This window comes from Pseudopodoces humilis, chromosome 22, assembly GCF_049639895.1.
Source record: "Pseudopodoces humilis isolate 2021_Gansu_Grassland_sample_001 chromosome 22, ASM4963989v1, whole genome shotgun sequence".
NCBI lineage: Eukaryota > Metazoa > Chordata > Aves > Passeriformes > Paridae > Pseudopodoces > Pseudopodoces humilis.
The window spans coordinates 8,856,604-8,877,641 of NC_142221.1; the positions used below are offsets into that span (position 1 = coordinate 8,856,604).

General features: G+C 49.6%; 1 protein-coding gene across 10 annotated transcripts in view; it reads right to left on the minus strand.

Moving 5' to 3' along the window:
- CACNA1B (calcium voltage-gated channel subunit alpha1 B) overlaps positions 1 to 21,038 on the minus strand; it is a 233,113-nt gene that overhangs the window by 125,555 nt on the left and 86,520 nt on the right. For all 10 annotated transcript variants that reach the window (XM_088065811.1, XM_088065815.1, XM_088065810.1 and 7 more), the window contains exons 4-6: positions 17,424 to 17,515; positions 16,877 to 17,029; positions 13,289 to 13,476 (exon numbers count right to left, since the gene is read on the minus strand). In XM_088065811.1, coding sequence (XP_087921937.1) covers positions 13,289 to 13,476; positions 16,877 to 17,029; positions 17,424 to 17,515 — 433 coding nt within the window. The remainder of the gene's footprint in view (positions 1 to 13,288; positions 13,477 to 16,876; positions 17,030 to 17,423; positions 17,516 to 21,038) is intronic.

The following is a 21,038-nucleotide window of genomic DNA, read 5'->3' on the forward strand; positions in this document are numbered from 1 at the left end:
TCAAACATCTCTGGTCGCAGCAAGCAGATCCCATCCAGGGAGGGCTCCATGGGTCCCCTCCAGCTCGGGATATTCCATGGTTCTGTGAGGCTGGGAATGCTGTCAGCCAGGCAAGGGGGGCTGGAGAGCCCCTGGGGAGGAGGAAGGAACAGATGGGAGAAGGGAAAACCACATAAACAGGCAAAGGGAGTGCAGCGGGTTCGCTGCTGCCAAATGATCGTTTATCATTTATTTCTCCATTTGAAGCCCAAACTTGGCTACAGATCCACAATTCCATGCCACAATCAAAGCCCTTAAAAACAAAATGTGTCGAGATACAACCAATTAAGCACCCATCCCTGAGCATTTGCTGGATTGCCTCCTGCTCAGGGCAGGGCCTGGCTCTGCTCTGCCTCACTCACGAGGATCCAGGACAAACTCCACTTCGGATAAAGTGACAAACCCCAGGCAAAAGTGCTGACAAACTTCTCCTGAAAAAGCAAACTATTCTTGGATGTGCAACACCTTTCCCAGAGCTCCCAGGTGAGCACAAAGTCCAGCACCAGCTCTGCCAGGGGGAGATGCTTTAATGACTCAAAACCTGTGTGCTGCCAGCAAAACCAAACTCCTTCCCCCAGGGAAAGCCCCCAGAGTCTCACAGGCAGCTCTGTCTGCCCTGAGCCCTTCATCCACAGAGCCACTGAGCTCACTCATTAAGCAGGAGGAGCCAAGAGATCAAATCAATTTTTATGCTCCAGCTACAACATTTCACATCTGACCGTCTGTCAGAGCCACTTGTGCCCACGGAGATATAACAGGAGGGCAAGAGAAAGGAAATACTCAACACAGTGTGCCAGAATTCCATCCAGAAATTGAGGAGGGGCTCACAGGGGACTCTCACACTTCTCCTGAGCAGATAAAAACAGCCACGGGGCTCTTCACGCCCTGAGCAGTGCCCACAGCTGGCCCCAGGCGTGGAAAGATCCACGTCCCCTAAATGTGACAGCACGAGGGAAACTGAGGCATCTCAGGGGCACTTTCAGGGCCACAGTCATCTCCACCTCAAGCATCTAAAGCCCACACAAACTGTCCAGCCCCTGGAGTGCTCCCCCAAAAATGTCTGAGCTCTGCTCAGCCCCCAGCTGCTCCCACCCCTGATCTGGCACTTGTAGCAGGATGCACCCAGCAGGCTAAAATACCCCAAACCCCAATTCCTAAATCCCCCAAAACATCTCTCCAGCCTGTTGCAGGTGACTCTGCTCCATCACCTGGAGCTGCTGTCCCTGCTGGGGACACAGGACAACCTTCCTCTGGCCACTCCCTACTGATGCCTTTTGAGGCTACCTAAAAACAGAGGCCAGGCAGAGTTAAGGGAATAAAGAGAGGTTTTATTTATTGAGGGGCCTGCAGGGACATTTTGGGCAGTCAAAGCCCCCCAGGGCCCAAAAATGGACCATGGGCTACAGTTTTCACACTTTTATAAGTTTGGTCCATTTGCACATTGGGGTTCATCCCCCAGTTCCAGCTGCAGGGAATGAAGTCATTTCCCCCAAGTTTGCTGCCCCCAAGTCCCTTTTGTTTCCATCTCTGGGGCCTGAGGCACTGAGGTGTCCTTGGTTGCCAGGCCTGGAGAGGAATTGCTGTGTCTGCCCAAAGTGGGGAAGCAGCAGCTCCCAGTGTGTGTGGAGTTTGGAGTTACACACTGAAGAACTGCAGGATTGCAAATATATGGAAAATATAAAAGCCCAAATCCAGGGGCTCTCTCCCCGCTCCGTGCAGGTGTCCCCAGGCAGTGCCAGCGCTCCTCTGGAGGTGCAGGGATCTGGGGGGGAGCACTGCCAGCTGCAGCAGGCTCAGAAGCCAAAGGCTGCTGTCCTGCAGGGAGGATTAATGCCCTGAGCAGCAGAACAGGGCATTCTCCAGCACAGCACGCTGTTCTTCCCACCACCAGGCCTTTTGTGACCTGTCCAAGAGCAGAGCAAGGGCAGGATTAATCCTCACTTTGTGGCTCAGGCCCTGTTAACAAGGTGCCAGCTGTGTCTGGTTATTAACTCATCCCAAGATACGCTTTCAAACAATCGACTCCAAAGCAGCCGACTGCTGCTTGCCCTGTGCTGCAGAGCTCAGAAATGCCTTTCTGTCACCTTTCATCTCCTCTCCTGCCGTGCCCCCCTTCCCAGGCCATGCAGGGCTGCTCCAAGGGGAGTTTCCTCATCCCTGGAAGTCTCCAAGGCCAGCTTGGATGGGGCTTGGAGCAACCTGGGCCGCTGGGATTTGTCTCTGCCCATGGTGGAGGTGGAATGAGGTGATCTTTAAGGTGTCTTCCAGCCCAAACCAATGTGGGGTTCTCACGGTGCTGCAGGACCAGCAGCAGCTCTGCTCCCACCCCGTCCCATCGCCAGGAAATGGCCAAAATATCCTGGCCTGCTCCAGCATCCTTCTCCCAGCCCATCCCCATCCCTTCACTGGTGCCCCAGGGCCTGCTTTTGGCTCCTTGCTCCTGTCCCCAGGGAGCCTCAGGGCTCACCAGATCACCCCAGTTCACCCCAGTTCACCCCAGATCACCCCAGATCATCCCAGATCACACCCAGTTCACCCCAGATCACCCCAGTTCACCCCAGATCACCCCAGTTCACCCCAGTTCACCCCAGATCACCCCAGATCACTCCAGATCACCCCAGATCACCCCAGATCGATCAAAGGGAGCAGGAGCTGCTTTGTGAGGGAAGGAACTTCACATTAAATAACCTTTAATGTGAAACACAAACAATTCAGGGGCTGCCAGGTAAATGTTTCCTGAGTGAGGGTCGATAACGGGATTTAATTGGACAGATACAGCCAAACACCACAGAGCATTTGCCTTTAAATCAAAATACAAAATACAGCACACCTAGATTTACTCATTGAATCTAATCAATGGCCCAGCCTGACTTGTTCAGGGCAATTAAAGGGTAATATTCCCTTAGTGAATTTTGCATTGAGAACTCTCAGCTGTCTTGGAGAGATGAACTCTCTTTACCCTCCGTCTGATTTTTCACAACTCTCTCCCTCACCATTTCTGATAATTAGCAAAGCTATTTATGGGTGATTTATTTTTATCTGCTCCTATTCTTACATTTAAATGAAGGCAGAAATTACTGAGAATAAAATCAAAAATATCACAAGCGTGTACAAGAGCACGTGGAACCTGCCTTACGATGAAAACAGAAGGAGAAAAAAACCTTTTTTTTAAAAAAGGCTTTCATTTTTCAAACCTTCTGTAGCCTTTCTGACCCAGAAACGCCACTGAGCCTGCACTGAGAGGTCTCTGCTGCAATCCCCAGCGTCCCAGGGGGTGAAATTGGGGCACAGCCAGGTGAAAGGTGAGCTGCTCCCACATTCCCCAGCAGAGCAGTGAGAGAAATCCCATTTCTCATACGCCAACCCCTCGTGCTGCTCCCCACAGAACACCAGGACCTGCAAAAAGCCTTTCCTTTCTCTCCCCATCCCAGGTTAAATATGAATTCTTGGCTGGAATCCAGCCCAGTTTCTCTGGTTTCAGATGTTCCAGCCCATTTTGGGGAGCTCCAGGGTGACCCTGCAGAGCCAAACCCAGCTGGCACAGGAACCCACGGGTGCCCCAGGGCTGTGCCACCCACGGGAGGGACACAGCAGAGCCTGGGCTGCTCTGTGGAAAGGACAAAACTGAAAAGGATTCATGAAATTAGCGGTGAGTCCGAATCTGAGCACGGCAGGATGGGGTCGGGTTGGGGGGCAGAGCTTCCCCACCTGGGTCAGTGGGATCAGGGGGGTCAGAGCAGGTGCCAGTGCCCAGAGAAGGAGGGAATTCAAGGGAATTCAAGGGAATTCAAGGGAATTCAAGTGGAAGAGCTCCCAACAAGCTGCAGGGGACTGGGAACCAAGCTCAAACACCACTAATTAGGGTTTTACCTGCTGATGCCTCCTGTGAGGAAAACCCCTCAGCCAGAGCTGGAAGTGGGATGGGCAGGATTTCATGAACCTCCAAACTTCAGATGAGGTCCAGACAACAATTTGAGACTGGAGACACAGCCTTAAGCTGCTCCAGGGGAAGTTCAGGCTGGGAATTAGGGGAAAAATCTTCACAGAGAGAGGGACTGAACACTGGAATGGAGTCACTGTCCCTGGAGGTGAAAAGGACTGGGTGTGACACTCAGGGCTGGAGTGAAAGGACTGGATGTGACACTCAGGGCTGGAGTGAAAGGACTGGATGTGACACTCAGGGCTATGGTTTAGTTGACAAGGTCATAGATTGAGATCATCGAGTCCAAAGGTCTTTTCCAGCCCAGTTCTGGGGTTCTGTGATGTGATCTCCTCCCAGAGCACACGGTAACTGTGCCTTGGGGGGTCTGGGCACAAGGAGAGCTCCTGTGGCAGGGGAAATGTTTCCTGGGAGCCCTTTGGGATGGGGGCAGCAGGAAAAGCCCTCAGACAGTCCCCAGTGGCCTCTGCCCACCCCTCACATCCAAGCTCTGACAAAGCTCAAGCTCCTGGGAAGAGAACTGCAAACCCCTGGCACTTACTCAAATCCATGCCCTGAGAAGATCCTCTCTCTCTCTGAGGTCTTTGAGCTGCTCCACTCCTCCTTTTCACACTCACACACACCTTGATCACACCCCCCCTTTAGTATTCTCATTTTCCACTTTTTATTTCCCCTGACAGGACTCAGAAAGTGCCAGAGTGTAGGGAGATAAAATTCCCTCACATACACCAACCCAGAGCTGGGCTTTCCTCTGAAAGCATCCAAATGCATAAAATCAACCCAAATACGAGAAGACTCCGGGTTAAATCCTCAAAGCTGGCAGCATTTTAATTTTGCACAATAGCAGTAGATGTAGGAACACATTTTAACTGTAGTTGTTGCAAGCAATATTAATGTTAATTCAGCCAAGTTTAAATAGAAGCAAATCCTCCCCTTTGTTTCTCCCCTTCTCCAGAGCTGGGGAGGCTGAAAAAGCAAAACCACTGCTGTTTTATGCCTTGATCCAAAGGCTTATGGCACCAATATATCAATACATAAATATGCCAACAGGGTTCCTTGATAAAAAATTCATTCTCTCCCCAGCTAGCGTGAACTCACTCGGCTGCTTTATTCATGAGCCTGCCTGGCACTGGGAAAGTTCTGCCACCATCAAAAATAACAGGCTGGCCAAGGGACTCTGCCTCCCCTTGAATGTTTTTATTTTGATTTCCTAGCCTCTCCTCCCTTTCTTTTATTTTTAAACAGCTGTGGGTTTGAATTACGGATGGAAACTCAGTCCAGACTGTTCCTGGTGGGGACAGGTGAGGCACGTTCAAGGTGAGGAAGGTCAGGCCTGTGGCTGAGGTTTCCAAGAGGAAGTTTTGCCCCAGTAAAAACCTGCCCAGCCCCTCTCTGAGCCCCATGGGCACTTATCTGGAAGAAAATGAGGATTTAAGGCCAGGTTAGATGAGGCTTGGAGCAGCCTGGTGTGGTGGGAGCTGTCCCTGTCCTCAGCAGGGAGCTGAGAATGGGAATGGGATGATCTTTAAGAGCTGTTTGTACCCTCGGTGCTTTCATGTTGAGCTGCAGTGGATTTCTTCAGCTGGAGGTGTTTTTCTTGGCAAGCCCCCGTGATTTTGCTGCTGTTAGGAGAGGTTTCATTGCTTTTCAGAGAGGAACTGCTGCCTTGAAGAGACCCTTGAAGTTTGTCTGATACATGTCACTCTCCTGCTGCATATCTGAAATGTCTCCTATTAAACCTGGAGGTGGCCACCCCACAGTCATTGGGAATAAATCCTCCCTGAGACATTAAACAAACCCCAGAAGATTCAGGGAGGTGCTTCAGCTCCTGCTCAGCTTCACAGGCTTGTTCTGAGCTGGGTAATTTCCCTGAGCAGGGTTGGGAAGTCTCAATCCTCTCAGGCTTGGAGGGAATGCCCACGTGGGCACGGGGTCCCAGCTGGATGGAGAGCACAGCCACAAACACGCACAGCTCTTGGCGTTTAAATATTCCTGAACTTAAAAATTGAAATTTTTAGCCTTAGGCTTGCTCCACACATTTCCTATTCCAGCATCTCTGGGTTTCTGCAAACCAGAGGAGGAGGCAGGCAAAGCCTGTATCCCTTAAAAGAGCTGGGAATCAGCCCTTTGGCAAACTGCAGCTCTCCAGAATCCAGGAGGAAAGCGGGAATAATGGATATCAGCCAGGGCAGAACTGGGACTGCTGCAGGATTCTTGTGCTGACAGCTCACACAGGATCCATCAGCTCTGCAGATTCCCCCTTTCACCACGGGCTTTCCTCTCACAGAAGCTTGTGCTGCACACTCAGTGCTCCACAAGGGATTTTTCCTACAAATCTATGGATGCTGACACCGATTTGTGACACTCCTGGACTGCACAGACCCAACCAGGTCTCATCAATAACGAGTTTGGTGCTCCAAAGACTGGAGTGAGGCTTCTCCCTGGGGAAAAGGAAGTTGAGAAACCCACTCCACCTGCTGCTCAGGAGAGTTTGGACACAGAGCTCCAGGGAGGGGTTTAAGGCACGGAGAAATTTGGATATATTTACACACATGGCTGGTAGGTGAGTCTGTTTACACAAGAATTTCTGAAATTTGAGGTGCTGAGATGTCTGTCACACACCAGTGATCAGCAAAGTGAATGAAATTTGACCTAAAATACTGGTTTTTCTACATAATAATAAATCTGTCTGATACTCAAAAAAAACCCCACAGGTTGTAACAACATAATGGGATGGAGGAGGTTTAAATCCAGCAGGAAGCACGGATGAAATCCACATCACAACTGGCAAAAAGTCTGTGTGCCAGCACAGAGGGACACAGAGGCCACGTGTGGGCTCTCCCTGTTGGGATGGGTTTCACACATCCAGAATTCCCACCGTGCTTTTGTGCTCAATCAATAGTGTGCCTTGGGGTTTGGGGTTTTTGTGCAAGGCTTTGGTCACCCCTAAAAGCACCTAAAAGGTTTTTTTCCCTTCCTCCCCCAGCCTTTCCCTCTCAAACCAAGCCCGCACTGGAGCTGCTGCCAGGCTCTTGGCTGCCTGCTCCAAACCCTGCCATCACTGCCCTACTTTCCTGCACATGATTGGTGATACCGAGCCTCAAAATCAACAAAATCAACATTAACCCCACAGCCACAGGCTGGGAATTATCATTTATGTGCGTGCTGAAGGTGGCTGGTTCTTATTAGCAAATTCAAATCACCCTAACTCGATAGCGAGTGCAATTGAGCACTAACAGCGTTAGGAGATTTGTTTTCTCTCCTTCATGAAGCTGCAGGGAGGAAGAGAGAGCACAGTGGCAGCGTGCACAGCTCAGGAGCTCAGCTCCCATCTCCATCACGGGTGCAGACACCAGCAGGTGACACTGGCTTTGCCCCCAGCACCTCCAGGAGCAAGTGCACAGTGACAAGAGAAGTTCAGCACTGGTGAGCAGCAGGGGTAACCTCTGTCTAGCTCAGGGCTGGGGCGGGTTTGACACTAAATCTGTGGCCCAGCTGTGAGGCAGATGCTGTGTGCTCTTGGCTCTGAGATGCTCTGAAAAGCTGAGAGATGAGAACAGACTCTGCTGCAGACAAAAGCAGGGTTGGCATTCTTTCACACACCTGTGGGCACTGCATGTTTCAGCATTCATTTCTCATCTCTTGGCTCCTCCCTTCCCACATCTGCTCCATCATTGGATCCCCCAGGCTCCCCAGGGAATGGGCACGGCCCCGAGGCTTAATTAACCATTCCATAATTCTATGAAACACCCCAAAAAGGCCCATGTGAGCTCTCCAAGCTGGGACCAGAGAGTCTCTTCTGCCCCTACAGCCCCAACACCATCCCACCAACAAAATCATCTCTGGCTTGGGCTGGAAATGGAACAAAAATCACATGCCAGCCTTTCATTTCTGTATCTTCTTCAGAATAAAGAAATTCAAAGGCACAAAAAAGGAATGAAAAATACCGAGTGAATCATAAGCTATTTTAATTCAGGGAGGGTAAAGTTCCGGTTGGGATTCAATTTAAGGTAGATTTATATCTTGATTGTACTGTTCATCCTTACAAGCATATTAGGTTAGGCCCAGTCCCCAGTCATGGAAGACCCACTGGACACTAATATTTGGCAGCAGGAAATAGAAGAAACATGAAAATCTCTTGCCATTAAGATCAAAAGAGAGCGAGGGTGCACTTTGACATTTCTCCTCTCCTGCAAGGAGCCCCTGCTTTGCAAAGCAAATTCCACCGTGGAGCTTTGAACTCCTGGAGAGGAAGGATGAAAGGTGGAAGTCAGCACCGAGGTTTCTGACAGCTCCAGATGGAGCACGTTTGATTTTCCGGGACCACAAACACAGTTCTCAATTTCTTGGAAGTTCCTGGGGCAAATCAAAGGCCTGAGTGCCCCTCACAGAGGGAACAGAGCAGGGAAAACCCTGCTGGCTCTGAAGGACAGCAAGGAGCCCCAACCCCTTCCCAATCCACCCAGGATCCCAGGGAAAGCTCTGAGCTCCAAACCCATCCCTGTCACTCCCTCTTTGGAAGGAATATTCTTTGGAAGGAATGCTTAGACTCGGCCTAGCAAAAGAATTCTTTTGATTGAGGAATTCATGGGCAGGCACAAAAGTTTTGGGGCTTTTTTCCCTTTGCAGAAAAAGGGGGAGCTTCCCATGGCAACCAGTGGAGGGTTTGATGATGGACAACAAGGTTCTTGCTTGGGCAGAACTGGGAATTTCTGCTCAGAGTTGTACTATTGCCCCTTTAAAAGATTTTCCACTTCCACAGAGCCCATATTAGCACCAGATGAATCACTGTCATTCACAAACACCAAGCACGTAAACAAGAGGATCTAAAATGATCCAGAAATTATCTTAATTTAAAAACTAGGGCTGAGGGAAAACAGGGCTCAGGAGGACTCAGATCCCAGGCTCCCAAAGCTTCTCTTGAGCAATGGCATCGCTTCCTCCCTCCCCAGCACAATGATTTCTTCACCCAGACTCTGCCCTTGGAGTCCACCACGGGAAATATTCTCCCTCAGCAGCAGCCCCCAGCTCCAGCAGCACCTGGTTATTATATCATTATATAATATAATATAATATATAGCCCCTGGTTATTATATTATATTATATTATATTGTATTGTATTGTATTGGTGTTGTGTTGTGTTGTGTTATGTTATGTTATATTACGTAATGTTATGTTATGTTATGTTATATTATGTTATATTATGTTATATATTATATTATATTATATTATATTATATTATATTATATTATATTATATTATATTATATTATATTATATTATATTATATTATATCATTTTATATTTATTATATCATTTTATATTATATTATATCATTTTATATTATATTATATTATATCATATTATATTATGTTATGTTATATCATTTTATATTATATTATATCATTTTATATTATATTATATCATTTTATATTATATTATATCACATTATATTGCTGTCAGAGCCTTGGGCTGGGCCCAGCTGCACAAAGTCAGCTCTAGGGCATTGCCCCCCACACCCAGCTGCTATTGCAGCAGATTCTTCCTGAATTTCATGGTCCAAAATACTCCCTGCCCATGCTTGAGGGGTCTCTGACTTGTCTGCACTGGTTTGGACTGAAAACCTGGTCACAGGGCTCCCATCCTGAAGAAAACAGTTGGGTTACTCTATTTTATATTTTTTATTAAATATTTATAATTTTGTATGTATATAAATTTTATATATATAATTATATTTCAAAAATATTTATATTTATAATATAAATCATATTACATATCCTAATGTTTTTAGTTATTTCTATATATTTCTTTTATTGTATTTATATATTTACATTTATTCATTTCTATCTCTTTTTAATAATTTCTATTTTCTTTTTAATAAAGATATTTATCTTTATAGTTACTTTTTTATATTTTTATACCTATTCTAATACATTCCCTGATGAATGTATTAATAAATTAGTAAACGGAGCTGCTCCATTTGCTGGGAAAAAAGGTTCTTCCCCATCACCAAATTTCCTAAATCACCTGTTGCACCCGTTTGAGCACAAAGAAGCCAAAACCTGCAGCTCCCAGAAGAGCTTGGTTGCAGTTATTGTTGCAGAGCTTTTGTGCTGCTGAGGCAGGAAAATCTTTTCCCCAGTTTACTGGTGAAGAATTTCACCCTACTGATGATTCAGCCTCTTTCCTTCACGCATAAATCATCCCCCGGATAAAGCCTTGCTAGAAAGCTTCCACGGACCCCAATTAAAAGTCTCTGGAAGTGTAAACAGGGGATCAGCAAGGAAAAAACGGGTGGAGGTTTGGGAACTTGTTTTCTGCTTGCTCTCCTAATTCCTCAGTTTATCACAGGACAAGGAGTGAACATTTTCAAGGCAGATTTCCGACTGCAAAGGCTGTGCTGGAGCCTTTGGTGCTGTGACTTTCTAAATGTGTAGGAAAGCTGGATCTGGACCCCCTGTAAAGTCACCTCAATCCTTTGGAAATGATGGAATGATCCTTCACAACAAACCCCTGGCTTTGGACAGACCTGAGCCAACCCCAACCCCTCTTTCCTCAAAACCCTTGACACCAAACTCCTCAGTTTGCCCGATGCCACCACAGACCAACCTTTTCAGCCATCAATCTCCTTCTGGGACAGAGCAAAGCCTCCCAAATTTCAATTTCTGAAAATTTCAATTACTGAAAGCCACTGCAGCAATCCCAGCCAGTGCCTGATCCCTGGCATCAGCATTCCCCACTAAAACCCCAATAAAACCCTGCTCCCCTCAACACCCCCAGCCACAGCAGAGCAGGAAGAGGGCAGTGAGGATTCTCTTGAGGCAGGAGGATCAATCCAGCTCCGTTTTTGCAGCAGGAAATGAAGGGGCCATTAAGGAAGAAGTTGTAACCTCAGCCTTCCCCTAATGGCTCTCAGTCCCAGACTGCCTGGCAGCACAGGGATTTCGGTCCCAGCAGGGCTGGCTGCTCCAGCAGCAGCAAGGGAGGGGTTTGGACAAGTTTGGACAAATCTACCCCAGTCAGGGCCAGCCTGTGCTGGTGGCACTCAGGGCAAGGGGTGAAGGAAAGGCTCAGCTAAACCTTTTAACCTTTCAGCTAAACCTGAGGATTTGCAGCTTTTATAGAATCACAGATTTGGGTTGGGAGGGACCTTAAAGACCAGCTCACCCCACTCCTGCCCTGGGCAGGGACAGCTCCCACTGCCCCAGGATGCTCCAGCCCAGCCTCGGGCACTGCCAGGGATCCAGGGGCAGCCCCAGCTGCTCTGGGCACTCATGGAAAGGAGGGAGAGGGACTTTTTATGGGCAGAGTGACAGAACAAGAGGCAATGATTTCAAACTGAAAGAGCAGAGTTAGATGGGATATTGGGCAGGAATTGTTCCCTGGCAGGGTGGGCAGGCCCTGGCACAGGGTGCCCAGAGCAGCTGGGGCTGCCCCTGGATCCCTGGCAGTGCCCAAGGCCAGGCTGGACAGGGCTGGGAGCAGCCTGGGATGGTGGGAGGTGTCCCTGCCATGGCTGGGGTGGGATGGGATTATCCCTTTCAACCCAGACCATTCTGATTCTGTGAGCTGTTATCTGTGCACAGCCTGACAATGCATCCACAAACACCCCATGGATTTTCAGTCACTGCTGCAGCATAATCTGGGATTTTGTCTCCTTTTTCAGTTTGATGAACTTGGAGTAGGCACAGAAGATGCCAAACCAATAAACAAGTGGCCACAAAACAGCACATGACTGAAGCTGTGAAAAGGCTGAGGGCTGCACAGAGTGGATCTTCTCCACCCACAGCTTCTCTCTGTTTCCAACCTGCAAAAGCACAGCCAGGGCCTCAGCAAGCAGAGCAGCACAGGGAGGGGCTGACAGCACCCGGGGACAAGGGACAGGTGGCAGGGATGGCTCCTGGCACCAGTTACTGCTGCTGAGTGTCCCATGGCACAGCACAAACCACTCACCCTCCCCTCAGGGAGAACATCCAGAGCCCCTCAGATCTGCCAGATCCAAACATCAAACCCTAAGCTGGGTGCTCAGACACAAGAAATCCAGCTCTGCAGCTGCTCCAGGCACCTGCTCCCAATTAATGGGTACCTGGAATGAAACTACAACAGCTGCAAAGCAACCCCCAGAATCGATACCCCCCATAGTAAGGTCGGGGTTCTGCACGTGGCACAAGAGCTGGGTTGGGAGAAGATGATCTCATACACCACATATTGATTAATCAATCCCAGCCAGGATGCTAATGGGCTTTTCTTACAACACTTGGCACCAGGAGGAAGGAGCAGGAATGCTGAATGAGAAGGGGAGAAATTGGTGATGTGGTGAAGCTTTGGGGTGAGGGGGGAAATGCAGTGGGAAATCTGGAGATGGCTTTAAGTGGTCAGAGACTGGGAATAAATGGAGGAACTGAGCAACAGAGGGAGAAGGGAATAAATCAGATTTATTGGCTCCAAACACAGCAGAAGTGTACCTGGCAATTCACTGTGGCTGAGGATAATCCTTTCCTGTTGCTACAAAAGCCCTCCCAGGAAAGACTGAAAGGGCCCAGCATGGCTCTGGAGTCTGTGACGAAGAAAACTGAGCACAGCATCATCCCTCCAGCCACAGAAATGGGCTGAGGGCATCAGCAATGCCTGACTTGGGGGTTTTTCCACATAAACTACACCCCCAAATGAGAGCATGGCACTGGCTGGAAGCCAGCAGAGGCTGGGGGAAATCATCCTGCTCTTTGGAAAACTGGGAGGAGCAGAACTGAGCGGCCAAGAGGTTGTGCCAGTGGTTGTCCTGCCTTTGTAGGAGGCAGGGAAATTCAGCCTGGTGCATGTTCTCTGCAGCCCCAGAGTCATGCCAGGGGTGAAGGTGAGAGACAGGGCTTTGTAAAACCAGACTGGACTAACCAAAACCTGGAGCTCAGTGCTACAAAGTTTGTTCAACAAAGGCTACACCCAGTCAGGAGACGAAACCTCCAGGTACAAAATATTAAGGAGTTGCTTCTTTTGCCACCCAGTTTTGTACAATTTTGGATTTTCTGTGGAGCACTGTGAGAACCTGCTCCTACTCACCCAGCAGAGCACGGGAGCACCTGGGGTGTCACCACCTCCTGCACTCCTGCCACCACACATCCCACTGCAGCCCAGCAACTCTGCAGCCCCAAAGCACCACAGACTCAACCAGAAACAGACCCTCAGGAAAAGGGGAACAATCCTCCAGAAAATCAGGGGTTCAGGAGGGGAAAACCACACCAACAAAATGACTTTTTTCTTCCAGAACCATCTCTTCCCAAGCAACAGGCGCCAGCCCCAGCAGAGGACTCACGTTGTAGAGGATGTCGGTCCAGCCCTCCATGGTGATGCACTGGAAGACGGTGAGCACAGCGAAGAGGATGTTGTCAAAGTTGGTGATGCCGTAGTTGGGGCCCTGCCAGTACTCCCTGCACGTGGTCCCGCTCTCACACTGCCTGGCAGGAGGCTCCTCTCCACAGGGAAAGTCCCCCACCTCCTCACCTGCAGAGAGGGAAGAGAAGTTACTGGTTGGAACCTTCCTGAAAACTTTGTGATTGGAACCATCCTGAGAAGTTCCTGACTGAAATCATCCTGAAAAGTTCCTTATTGGAACCATCCTGAGAAGTTCCTGCTTGTTGGAATATCCCAAGCAATATTTCCTGTTTAGAGAGCTGGGATTGGGGAAGCTTTAAAGGGTTTTTAAAGGGACACATTTATGGTAATGGAGCAGCAAACAGCACAAAATCCAATTCACCAGGGGGGGAAAGCAGGAGCAACGCTAACAAGAATTAGGAATAATAATTCCACAGAGCAAAGCCTGCAGGAGGAAAGCAAAACTGTCACCGTGGAGCAGGATATAAGTGTGTGTAGATATATATAAATATATATGTGACACTTTCCTGTTGACTCAACACCTCGGTGCAGGGCAGACCTCCAGCTCCCAGATGGGTCACTACAGGTTCTCACAAGGGCTTGGTGAGAGAAGAAAATGCCAAAGCTGGCTCCTGCTGACCATTTGTGAGTGTGCATTAAAAGAGGATCCAGTTTCATCTCGGTTTTGCCTTTTGCTGCCAGGGAATTCTCTGAAAATGCACATCTACCACAAAGGGGTGGGTGGGGGGTTTTTTTCCTTTTATTTAAAAGAGTGACCAGAAATGGCCCTTACTCCTCGTGGCTGGAGAAGACAGAGAAAGGAGGAATCTCAAGGAAAAATGGGAAATAAATGTGGTGCTCTCCTGGAGCAGCTTTGGGGCATTTGGGCTGGGTCAGGTGCTTAAAAATAATCCTATGTCAACAGAACAGGACAGCGAGGAGGGTGCAGGGAGAGGGAAACAAGACTGGAGCATGCTCTGCCATTGAGATTTACCCATTTTTCATTAAAATAATGACATGTTCCCAGCTCAGAGCAGTCAGGCTGGAGGGGAAAAGCCTTGAATAACCCTTTGGCCATATTTTGGTGCTCAGCACCTGTTTGTGCTGCAGTTCATCACTGACCCACCCAGGCCATTGGCTCAGCAGAGCAGCACTCGGTGTTGACACCTCTGCTTGGTCCCCTCATGATGCACAGTTGGTACCTCTGGCTCCTGATTCCAGGAGAATTCCCAGGGGTTTGCTGGCTTTGGAGATTTGGAACAGAAAGAAGCACGAGCAGCTTTCCCTCTTCCCATTTTCCACCCCCTACCAGAGGCATCCCTTTAATGAGCTCACATTTCCACCCTGAGGCCGGTTTGGAGCCCGTGGTCTCTGCCCAGGCTCCTTAATGCACCTCTGTGGAGATGAGGAGCACTTAGGTTTTAAAGAGCTTTGTGGGTTGTCCTGCTGCTCCCAGGGGATGCAGTGCCAGGAAAGCTCAGCCCACTCCCCTTTCCAGAAACACCACTTGGAATGGATCCTCAGAACTCACCCAAAGCCAGCCCAGCAGCCCCAGAGCACAGGGTGAGCAGGCACAGGCACCTCTGGGGCTGCTGAGGGGCTTTGGGAGCTGGGAATCAGCAGAGCTGGAATCAGCAGAGCTGGGAATCAACAGAGCTGGAATCAGCAGAGCTGGAAATCAGCAGAGCTGGAATCAGCAGGGCTGGAATCAGCAGAGCTGGAATCAGCAGAGCTGGAAATCAGCAGAGCCGGAATCAGCAGAGCTGGAATCAGCAGAGCTGGAAATCAGCAGAGCTGGAATCAGCAGAGCTGGAATCAGCAGAGCTGGAATCAGCAGGGCTGGAATCAGCAGAGCCGGAATCAGCAGAGCTGGAATCAGCAGAGCTGGAAATCAGCAGAGCTGGAATCAGCAGAGCTGGAAATCAGCAGAGCTGGGAATCAGCAGAGCTGGAATCAGCAGAGCTGGAATCAGCAAAGCTGGGAATCAGCAGAGCTGGAATCAGCAGAGCTGGAATCAGCAGGGCTGGAATCAGCAGAGCTGGAATCAGCAGGGCTAGAATCAGCAGAGCTCTGTCTGCACTCCCAATCCTGGGCTGGAACGCACCCAGACAGAGAGAGGCGCTTCCACATGAGGTTACCCATGGCAAGAACCTGTCCCCAAACCTGTCCCAGAACCTCTTGGTCACCACTGATGGCAGAGATGAGTCTGCAGGGAGCACACACAGCTTTGGGGACGATGTTTGCCTTTTGCACTGGGGAGGGAAGGAAATCCTCCCTCCTCAGGTGAGGGAGAGCCTGGGGCTCTGCCTGCAGCTGCCTCCTGCTCTCAAAGGATGCACAAACATCCCCTGCCTTGTTTGCAGCCTGACAGAACTGAAAATGCTCCTGGAAAACGTGATCCTGGAAAACCTGGAGCCTGCTCCTGATTCCATCCTCCCCACCACCTCTGCACGCTGCTCCCTCCACACCCTGTCACTGCTGTCCCTGTCCCCCTGGCATCACAGCCCCTCACAGAGAGACTTTTACCTCCTACAAATCCAGTCCAAAAACTCATTTCCTCCAGGAACTGCCAGGATTTTCTCACAACTCCCAGCTCTCCTTCACAACCAGCATTGTGTTTTTCCAGAGTTCCACAGGAACACGAGCGATTCCCTTTGCAAATCTCTGTGTACACTGAACTGTTCCCATCAGAAAGCACCGTGAAAGATGCCCAGAGATTTGGCAGGGATGTTGTTTTATTACCATTGGATTGCATGGAAATAAATCAATATTAAGACCTATTAGTGATAATGACTGAAAATACAAGGCTGTGTTTTAAAGGAAGTCAATTGCACCTTAAAATGTAATGGTTTGGAGACAAGAACAACATTTTAATGTGTGTTATCAGATAACAAACATATATTAGCACTACTCTAAAGGAATGAGGTGGAACAAGATGATCTTTAAGGCCCCTCCTAGCCCAAACCATTCCATGATTCCATGATTTGACACACAAAAATCTCTGGGATCCTCCTTCTCCACCTCCATCTTCCAGGGTTTATCACTCAGTCACAGGCAGACACATCATTTACTCTTCAGTTCCCAATTTCCCTTCTCTGAAGGTCATTTTTATCCTTTCTCCATCAAAGGACTCCTTGCCTCCCATCCATTGCCATTTTATTTTTTGGTTGCTTCCAGACTTTTCAATCTTTTACTATTCCACACCCAAATTTCCCCAGAAACCTTCCCAGGAAACTCAGCCATTAATTAATGTGAAACAACAGGAATTTGGTTCTGTGCTTCTGCTCAGAAAAGAATTCTTTTGGGACAGGAGGCCCTAAGAACTTTCATCTCACTCTTGGGCAGACTGGGAGCAGCCCAGAGGCCTCACAGAGAGGAGAATTTGTCCCAGCCCATGAAGGATGGGCACCAAATTCTGTTAACTCTTGGAATATATGGGTGAAGAGGGAGAGAATGCAGGGAGTGTGGAAGAGGCAACAGGAAAAGCAAAACAGGAGTGGGACAGAAAGGTGCAGAGGGCAGAGCTCACCTGTCTCGTTGGAAAAGCAGGTTTTATGGAATTTGCCCATGTAAAACTCCAGCCCGATGATGGCAAACATCACGATGGCGAAGAAGAGGAGCAGCCCAATCTGCAGCAGGGGCACCATGGCCTTCATGATGGACTTGAGGACAACCTGCAGGCCTGTGGGGACACAAAAACACCTCAGGGAGGGAAGGAAAACGGAGCCTTGGGAGTGGAGAGAAGGGGAAGAGCGGCCCAGCACAGGATGCTCAGCTGATCAAATCTATCAGAATATTCAAGCTGAAAAGCCTGAAGGCTGCAAAATTCATCTCTCAGGTCTTCACACCTCAGAGATTTCATTCACCCCCACAGGCAAAAGAGTCCTTGGACAAATCCCTGCCCCTCACCTGCAGATTTGGGAGCACAGAATGGGATGAGAGACAACCACACCCTGCCAAGGGCAGGAGCCACCGACCCCAAAGAGGCAGGGGGTGAAAATATTGCTCAGAAAAGCCCTGACACCCCAAATCCGCAGAGCCCTTGGGCTGGGACATCACCTTGGCACGACACTCACTTGGGATTCCCGACACGAGTTTCAGCGGCCGCAGCACCCGCACAGCTCGCAGGGTCCGCAGGTCAAAATCTGTCCCAGCAGTCGCCAGAATCCTGAAGGGAAACAGGGAAAAAAAAATCCAGATTAAATAAAATCTCCTCTTTCCAAAGCCTGGATAAATGTGGTGTAAAACCAGCAAATATTAAACTCTGTGGTCACACTGAGGATTGTGTTGACTGGAAGGAATTCACTCCCACAAACTCCAGGGATGCTGATCCCAAATCCCTGCCTGTTTATGAGGCCACTGGAAATCATCAGGCCACTAAAGAGCTGCACCCTGTGCCCCAGGAAAGCACAGCCCAAAAGGAGACAGAGAGAGGGAACTGAATCCCTCAGTAATGCTGGAAATTACCTGCCAGCACGTCCTATAATAAATCCACAGATCCCTCAGCTTGATGTCTGGTGTTTCCCAACACCTGAAGCAGATTCTGCTCGTAGTTTCCTCTCTGTGTGCAAAATTCATTTTTATTCAGAGCATCCTCTTGGAGGAGAACATGCAGAGAGCAGGGGGTGAGTCTGACACACCATGAAATCCGGCCCCCAGAGCAGAAAGAGTCTTAAAAATGTGATCTCTACCCAGAAAATGAAATGGATTCCCTGGTTTAGGGCACAGCAAGGGAGAAAATATTGTCCCAGTGTCCACAAGTCACAATGACGAGAACTCCCTGCCCCATGGAGAGCACAGCAAAGCTTCAATTCCTGCAACACCTCCTGGGATGCTCCAGCAAAAACATCCTTTATTTGGGCCTGTGCTCATCCAAAGCTGGGATTTAATGATCCTGGAGGGCTTTTCCAACCTCAACAACTCTGATTCTAACTCAAGGCAGCCCCAAACCCTCCCACCAGCCCTCCATCCACGGCACCACTCACACTGACCATGAGAATTTGGCCCTTTTGCCTCAGTTTCCTCATCCCAGGAGCTCTCTTTCCCCCCATTTTCTTGCTAACAAGAGCCCCTTTTCCTCAGTCTTGACACCAGGAGCCCTTTCTGCTTAGTTTCTCTCTAACAAGAGCCCTTTTTGCTCAGTTTTGTGATAACAGCCCTTTTCCCTCCATTTCTTAGTAACAGGAGCCCTTTTCCCTCAGTTTCTTGACACCAGGAGCCCTTTTTGCTCAGTGTTTTTGTAACTGGAGCCCTTTATCCTCACTTTCCCCATAACAGGAGCCACTTTTCCTCAGTTTCCTGATAACAGAAGCCCTTTTTCCTCAGTTTCCCCATAACAGGACCCCTTTTTCCTCAGTATCCTGATAACAGGACCCCTTTTTCTGCAGTTTCTTGCCCCCAGGCTGCTGAGCATTCAGCAGTGCTCAGCCACCACAGAAACCAGTCCCAGGAAAAGCAGATTTTTCTGAAAGCAGCTGTACAATGGCACTGTGAGCTGTGCAGGATGTGGCTGTGGCAGTGCAGGGAGCACTCCCAGAACAAATCCTGAGCTTAGGGACTGACTTAGCCTGGCCCAGGGAAGAGCAGGCTCAGCATTGCTGGGCGGAAAGGGCCAGACTCCATCAGCAGGAGGTGCTGGAGATCAGGAAAAAAACCTGCTGGGATCTTGGATGGCAGGAGGCAAAAGCCAGCCAGGAGCTGAGGAGCTGAGTATTTATTCTATAGGACACCTGTTCCCACATTTTCCCGACCTTAAAATTCCCATGACATCAGCTCCATGGATGCAGTTGGAGCACAAGCAACGGGAGACAACTTAAACCAAGAACCAGCACATGCAGAGCCTTCTAATTTAACCTTCTGCACCCAGGTCAGTGATTTCATCCTCTGCTCCCTTCCCTCCATCCTCACGGCTCAGTTGCTGGGTGGGGATAACAGAGAGGAGATAATCCTGAACATCCACCATGGGTGATGCTCCCAACAGCACAATCAGCCAGGATTGGGTTTGAGCCCTGCCTTGGGACAAGCTGGGAGAAAAGGTCCCTCATGTCCTTCTTGTGCTGGTTTTAAACCCAAAGAGAAAACGGGAGGGAATGGGTGCCAGGAAATGTTCCAATGGGTTGAATCTTCATTCCAGAACTTTCTTCCTAACAGGCTTGATGTTAAAACCAGCCTGTTCCAACTCTGGCAGCACACACAAAGCCCCTTTCCCTGGGTTTGAGCATTTAAGTCAGGAATTCTGACATAATATTCACTGTCACCTCCCAGTTAACCTGCACAGGACATCCCAGAGCCACCACCTCCCGTGGCTGCAGAGCTGCTCCATGGATTCCATCACATCCCACCCAAATCCCACAGACACAGACAGCAGGAATGAGCTGTCCCTGCTCCCTCTGCCCATGAATTCATCACTCTTGGGAAACCAAACAGCCCAAGTGCAATCTAGAGAGGTAAAGAACTGCTGCAGGCTAAACAGAGCTGGAAAAAAAATCACAGGATGGTTTGGGTTTGGGAATGGCCAGGGCCTGCCCACCCTCACAACCAGGAACTCCTGCCCATCCAGCCCTGCCCTCTGGCACTGGCAGCCATTCCCTGGCTCCTGTCCCTCCATCCCTTGTCCCCTGTCCAGCTCTCCTGAGCTCCTTTAGGCCCTGGCAGGGGCTCTGAGCTCTCCCTGGAGCCTTCTCCTCTCCAGGTGAGCACCCCCAGCTCTCCCAGCCTGGCTCCAGAGGGGCTCCAGGTCCCAGAGCAGCTCTGTGGCTCCTCTGGGCTCGCTCCAGCAGACACTGAGGGGCTGAGGGGGCAGCTCTGGGGCTGAACCCCCATGGGAACCGTGCAGATCCACGAGGCAGAGGCTGAGGAAGGCCAGGCTGGGCATCCAGCGCTGTCCCTGCTCCAGACACAGCCGGGTCCTGCAGCTCCTGGCATCCCACGCTCACCCCCAGGCTCTGCAGCCCCAGCCAGGCTGTGCCAGCAGTGGAACCAGGGCACAGGGCACCCTGAGGCTTCTAAAAAGTGCTGTGGTGTCAGCATCCATCCCAGGAACCCTCAGGATCTCAGGAAGGACCCAGGGGCACAACAAAGTGAGGGGGAGACCTTAATTAACATCATCTGGGGCATTTGCCAAAGTGCCACCTTTGTTTTACTTTTTCCCTGGGAAATCTCATAAAAGCCACTGCCAGTTAGGTCAGGACAAGTGGGAAATCATCCTTAAAAATAAGAGAAATGGAGAGATCAAAGGAACCAGCTGACAGGCACATCCCAAAATCCTGCTGGAGCATCCCTGGCTGCACAGCCAACAGCTGAGAACAAAGCAGAGGTGATGGGGCATCCAATGCCAGAAGAGGAAATTGGTTGAGAAAAGCAAAAACACAAAGAAAAAAATCTGATTTAAGGTGATAAATGGCTGGAGCTGCAGCCATTTCTGTGTCTCTGTGGGCTGTACAGAAACACAGAGATTTGAGATGTTTGAGGTGTTGCCTTGCATTGCACTTCCAAGGGTTTAAGTGCAACAAAATCAATTCCTCCGTGAAAGCTGTCTTTTTTTTGTGATGGCCAAACACCAAAAATTCTTGTTCCTGTGCTGCTGAGGAGCACCTGAGCACCCACCCTGCCATCCACAGGGGCTCAGGACCGTGGCACTCATTCCCCAATTTCACCAGCACTTGGGTAAATGCTGCTTTTCTCTCTCTCTC